We start from the raw sequence: 6362 nt of genomic DNA, 5'->3' as shown, positions 1-6362 counted from the left end.
AGATGGCTTATTTGTACAGTATTGGTTTCATTTTTCTTCAGACATGGGAATACCTCTTGCAAGATGGTGTCAAAGAATACATAGAATCACTTGTAATTTATTCTTATCATGGTCTAAAATGGAATCATGCAGAGAAAAAAGACATTAAATACAGTTTCAGTATGCAGAGCTTTATTCGTTCCTGGGGTTATTGTATAGATATCCATACAAACTGTTTCAAAGCCCACAGCAGTGAGAAATCACATGCAAGGGTATCTTATGGTGTTTGAAACACAAGAGGGAGTATGTGAGCTCTGTTCCTCTATAAACCATTACAAAACACCTTGCATTTATTCTCTCTCCCTCCATCTGCAGCCTCACTAAACCCCAGGAATCTTCCCAATCTGTTCATGTTGGCGGCTTTGCTCATCCAAAGTAACAAGAACAATCAATGACGAGAAAAAAAATCCAAACATTCACGCAAGTGTGGGCAGTGCAAAGACAAAACAGGAGAGAAACCAGAGGATACATTCACAGTTTACAGGCTAGGAAGCGAGAGCAGAGTTTTGAGGGCTTGGGGCTGTCGAGTTTAGAAGCACTTGCGATGCACAATGGATGGACCGGCCTCGTCATACTCCTGCTTGCTGATCCACATCTGCTGGAAGGTGGAGAGGGAAGCCAGGATGGAGCCGCCAATCCATACTGAATACTTTCTCTCTGGTGGGGCGATGATCTGTGCACACACACAGCATCCACAGAGGACAACAATTACAAAAGAAAGTTCAGTGATATTATGATATTCAGTAGTACCACAAGGACAGACTAACTAAAACTGAGCCAAAACTTTTATAATCTGCAAATCCAGCCAGTCAGAGTACTCACCTTGATCTTCATGGTACTGGGGGCCAAAGCAGTGATCTCCTTCTGCATCCTGTCAGCAATGCCAGGGTACATGGTGGTACCACCAGACAGGACATTGTTGGCATACAGGTCCTTACGGATGTCAATGTCACACTTCATGATGCTGTTGTAAGTAGTTTCATGGATACCAGCAGACTCCATACCTGTGAGGGAAAATCACAACTCAGAACTGGTGGATCAAATGGTGCAGGGAGAAACTGAGGAAAGAGACAGAAATTGAGGAAAAAGGAAAGAGTCATTACCGATGAAGGATGGTTGGAAGAGGGTCTCAGGACAGCGGAACCTCTCATTGCCAATGGTGATGACCTGCCCATCAGGAAGCTCATAGCTCTTCTCCAGAGAGGAAGAGGTGGCAGCAGTGGCCATCTCATTCTCAAAGTCCAATGCGACATAGCACAGCTTCTCCTTGATATCACGGACAATTTCTCTTTCAGCTGTATTAGACGGATTGCTTCAGTAAATTGGCACTGTTGTTTTCATGTAAAACATTTTGTGCTTCCATACACAACAGTACACATAAAAGTCTGTAACAGAGTACTGTGCAAATTAGAATATTCTCAGTCTAGTTTCATTGCTCTTTTTTCTTGATTGCACTATATTTTGCCTTAAAGCTACGACAGATATAAACAGAGAGTGTTTTAATAGTGTCTGCATTCACCAGTGGTCACGAAGGAGTAGCCACGTTCAGTCAGGATCTTCATGAGGTAGTCAGTGAGATCACGGCCGGCCAGGTCCAAACGCATGATGGCGTGAGGAAGAGCGTAGCCCTCATAAATGGGCACGTTGTGGGTGACACCATCACCAGAATCAAGAACAATACCTGCACAAAACAAATGTTTGATCAGACAAATGTTCTGTCATTCTGAAGCTAAATGTGCTAAGAATCTTCCAAAGGGAACAAGAGAACTGACCTGTCGTGCGTCCAGAGGCATAGAGGGATAGCACCGCCTGAATAGCTACGTACATGGCTGGAACATTGAAGGTCTCAAACATAATCTGAAGGAAGGGACAGTAATGTTTGCAGGTGAAAAAGAGCTAGGGTAATATCTTTATACGGTAATGTATTAGAAACTTCTTTTTAAGTTCCTTGATCCTACAAAGGGTTTTGATTTCTATCTAAGGATTGGTTGGTGTGAAAAGGTCCAAAGTGAGCCTGACCTGGGTCATCTTCTCCCTGTTGGCTTTGGGGTTGAGAGGAGCCTCTGTCAGCAAGGTTGGGTGCTCCTCTGGAGCAACACGGAGCTCATTGTAGAAGGAGTGATGCCAGATCTTTCAAAAGAATGAAAGCAATTAGCTTGTGGGCAAATCAAGTCAAAGTGTCCAGATTATAATTAATCACTTACAAATGGGCTGATGAAAGTTTAATGGATCATCTACGAAAACCTGTACTTTTCTTAATTGTAACACATGATGCTTATAATGAGTGAGATATAGAGTAGACACAGAGAGCTAAGTGAATAATACCATCTGCTGCATGCATCTGCTAGTCGATGACAGTGTGTGCCTGAAGGATAGTGTTTGACACATTAGTGTGTGTGGGTGCGTACGTGTTTGTGCATGTGTGTGTGTGAGTCATGTGCACAGTGAGTCATAAGGCAGCACAGCTCTTCCAGGTATAAGTGGGGTCTATTTGAACACACAGATGATCAAATAAAAAGTCTACAGATAAGAACAATTAAGTGTCGATTTCAGCGACATATCTAGCATAAAGCTCACGTGCTATGTGTTACTATTCTGGGTAACTATTTGGTCTCTTGTTCTCGGCAAGTTCTGGTTCGTAGTGATGCCTAAATTAGCAAGGTCTGCTTACTTTTTCCATGTCGTCCCAGTTTGTGATGATGCCGTGCTCAATTGGGTATTTGAGGGTCAGGATACCTCTTTTGCTCTGTGCTTCATCACCAACGTAACTGTCTTTCTGCCCCATCCCCACCATCACACCCTGAGAGCAGATGCAAAGGCATTCAACATCATATCTCATCAAACAAATAAAAAAAACCCATTAATGTCTTCCATAAGCTAAATGTCTTGGTTCCTGTAGGTGTATATTTTCAGTGTACTGTCCCTAGGTGGTGTGGTTGGGGAAAGTTCACCTGGTGTCTGGGACGACCCACGATGGAGGGGAACACGGCTCGGGGGGCATCATCCCCGGCGAAGCCTGCCTTACACAGTCCTGAGCCGTTATCGCACACCAGAGCAGTGCTTTCTTCGTCGTCACACATGGTTCAACTCGGATTTCCTTCTTCACTCCAACAGGAGACAATCACTGCAGATGCACCAGTCAAGCATCAATAAATCTGCTTGATAGGCATGCAAAGAGGCTTGCTTTTTAAATATTTGTGATAAATTTGAAAGGGTAATCGGGAATATTGTTTACTGAATTTTGAATGCCTAAAAATTAAGTGTGTGTGTGTGTGTGTGAATGATAATGACCACACCCTAAGCCACAAAATCATGAATACATGGAATACTGTAACAGTCCAAGTGTTACAAAAGAATAAACTAAGATGAAAAAAGGCTCTAGTAAAATTACTAATAGTAAAATATGCTAAAAGTAATCCAAACTGATCAAAAAAAACCAAGAATATCTCTGCAGAACTGATCCACTGCCCCACTGCCATGTATCCTGAATCCTGCACTCCTGTCCCTGATGAATGAATGCTTCACCATGGGAAAAATTCCTAATTTGGAAATAATAGGGAGGCATGTCTGCCTTTGGACTTCACAAACTCTCCCTGGCCCTCCCTGTCGAAAACATTTCATGAAAGGGGGGAGGGGGGGGGGGGATGGGGGGGGGGGGGTGTGAGAGATTGAAAGGGAGAGAAAAGTTGGGGAGTCACACTGATGCCTCTGCTCCATTTAAGAAAACCATATTTAGGCATAAACCTCACAAATCACAGGGACTTTAATCCACCATTTAGGGCCTCAACCATCTAGCTTCCAATATATAACACACAGCCTGTAAAGGTTATGCAGATTTATTCAGATTTACTGAAATGCATGCATATAGCAATGTATTACAGGTTTGTAACACCATTACAGATAAATCTGCATTGTAACTACCATTAATGGTACACATACACTATAGCACCATTATGGATAAATCTGCATTTTAATGGCATTAAGGATAAATCTGCATTATAACAATCCTCAGTGATAAGTATGCATTTTTATACCATTACTGATACACCTGCATTATTATGGCACTAAAGATAAACGTGTATGTAAAATACACATTCTAGCCAAGGTACCTCTATCCTATATCTTATTAAATGTTTTTTTTTCATTCAGTGTCACACATTACTGAAACCACAACTCTGTTTCCATTTCAAACCATCTTAACAGTATGCACCTGTGTAAACCGACAAATTATCATAAGCTGCAATCCAATGCCAACTTACAGTAAGTTTTGCTCTACTATCTGCATTCATTTGTAACAAATTACACTTCAGAACACAGCATGTCTCAGAAGGTGTGGAGGAAGACAGTGAAAGACAGAGAGATGGAGTGAAAGAAAGTGGGTGGAGGCCACTTACCCTGACAGTGCTGGGCCGGGGGGTTTAGCCACTTGGTGATGGTGTGGCCCTGACCAGTGTGTGGAGCTCTTATGTAGCTCCAGTCTGTGCTTTTCTGCCCCCTCCCACCTCCCAAACATGGAGCCAGGGCCGCACGCAGCCCACCGGGTTCACTCTACTACAGCCTTATAGGGATGACTGGGGGAGAACACTCCAATCCGGGCGGCCATCGCTCAGGGCATTCCAGCCACTGTCTCTCTCTCTCTCTTTTTTTTCTGCTCTGAAAGGATGGAGACCTCATCGTGCAGGAACATAAACAGAACTGAGGCTAGCCCTCCTAATACACACACACCCACAAACGTACACATGCACACACTCTTTCTCAGTAGGCCATGCACAGATATACCTGAGAATGGGGCATGAGTTTGAATTGCATCAAGAAAACATACGCACAAGTAACACAGCAGAAGTGTGTGACAGTATTATTGACACTATCCCAAAACCTGAGGGGAAATTAAGTAACTCATGTATTGATTTAAACACTACAAATCTACTGGTCCATTTAGTCTTTTAGTATATTATGGCATTGTCTCATACATGACTGTTCCAGGATGACAATAAAAAAGCTGTGATTGACAAAGGAAATGATTCATGCTGATGTCACTGTGCTCACTGTGAAGGATCAAAATAAAGCTGGATAATGTACTTTTCAGTTATTACGAATGTTATTTATATCCAGAAGTTAGTACACAGTCAGCAAATACACCATGATATAACCTCATGGCAATGAAGGAATGAATGAAATATTATTTAGCTGATTTAAAAAAAAATAACTTAAATATAGATTAGGAATGATAGTGACGGAAATTAAGTGACAAAGTAATATATGAGGAGTGATAAAACTATATGGATGCTGTAATTTCCTTTTCTATTCCTATTCTGCATCATCCACATCACACAGGATATATAGTACAGTGAAGAACAAGTGAACAGTTCTTAAGAGTAAGAACACTTGAAGTGGCTTGGATGCCTCATCCCTTCTGTCCATACAAGCTTAATAATTAGAACTGAGTGCTTGACAGGGTTCTGTCACTAAACATTGACTCAGTATGTGTTCAGATTTCGTGACCTGTAACTGACAGAATGTGTGCTGTGTGTGGAGGGAATGAGCTCTTCTCTTGAAAAGCCTGGTAGGTCTGCCTCTGGTTCCCTGAGCATCAGCTACAGTGAAGCTGATTCCTCCTTGTTTTTGCTATCAGGCTTGCCACGTGAAGTTCCTGCTCAACTATTTAATGGAAAATTGTGAGGAATGTACAAGATTAGCTATCAGTGACCAAAAAAGAAGGAAAACATCTGCAGGACTACAATTAATGAGAGAAGTACACATGTGCACATGATTATGAACTTAGAATGCACACTATGTACTGTTACTACAGTAACATACTAGATCTTACTATATGTTATTATACATATTATGTACATATAAAAATAATAATAATAATAAATAATAATAATATTAATAATAATAATAGTAATAATAATAATAGTAATAATAATAATAATAAATATTGGCTATGATACCCTTACTAGTCTTAGCCCTTCACTTTGCGTTCATCCTTCACCAAGGGTTGGTCATTCTTTCTTTTTTGGATACATTCCTGTCTACAGATAGTCAACTTAAGGATCTCTTTCTCATGTAAACACTTCACTAGCATGTGTCTGCCTTTCTTTTTTTTTAGCCATGCTCCACACTCAGTGGTTCACAGTGAAATGCTACAGTTTTCTCCTCCCTGTTAGCTGTCTTTAATGCAGCACCAAAAAAGGAGCTGTTCGGTAAATAAGGAGAGACTTGGCAGCCTGCTCCTCTCTCAGGCATGTAAGGAAAGAAAAGAACCGTGCGGAAGGAGTGGGTTGGGAAAAAACACAGTCTAGCATGGAGAATTACAGAGT

At 41.5% G+C, this 6362-nt stretch overlaps 1 protein-coding gene across 1 annotated transcript; it reads right to left on the bottom strand.

Annotated features, from left to right (window-relative positions):
* Window positions 1-154: 154 nt before the first annotated feature.
* On the bottom strand, window positions 155-4591 carry acta2 (actin alpha 2, smooth muscle). The gene is made up of 9 exons (XM_026915769.3): window positions 4434-4591; window positions 2991-3163; window positions 2711-2839; window positions 2059-2169; window positions 1812-1896; window positions 1559-1720; window positions 1143-1334; window positions 862-1043; window positions 155-712 (listed from the first exon to the last, which is right to left on the bottom strand). The coding sequence occupies exons 2-9, from the start codon at window positions 3117-3119 to the stop codon at window positions 569-571; spliced, it is 1134 nt and encodes a 377-aa protein (XP_026771570.1). The 5' UTR covers window positions 3120-3163; window positions 4434-4591; the 3' UTR covers window positions 155-568.
* Between the last annotated feature and the right edge of the window lie 1771 nt (window positions 4592-6362).

The sequence above is a fragment of the Pangasianodon hypophthalmus genome, chromosome 12 (genome assembly GCF_027358585.1).
Source record: "Pangasianodon hypophthalmus isolate fPanHyp1 chromosome 12, fPanHyp1.pri, whole genome shotgun sequence".
NCBI lineage: Eukaryota > Metazoa > Chordata > Actinopteri > Siluriformes > Pangasiidae > Pangasianodon > Pangasianodon hypophthalmus.
Note: the sequence above shows the minus strand (reverse complement) of the source record. Positions and strands in the feature narration are given on the sequence as shown.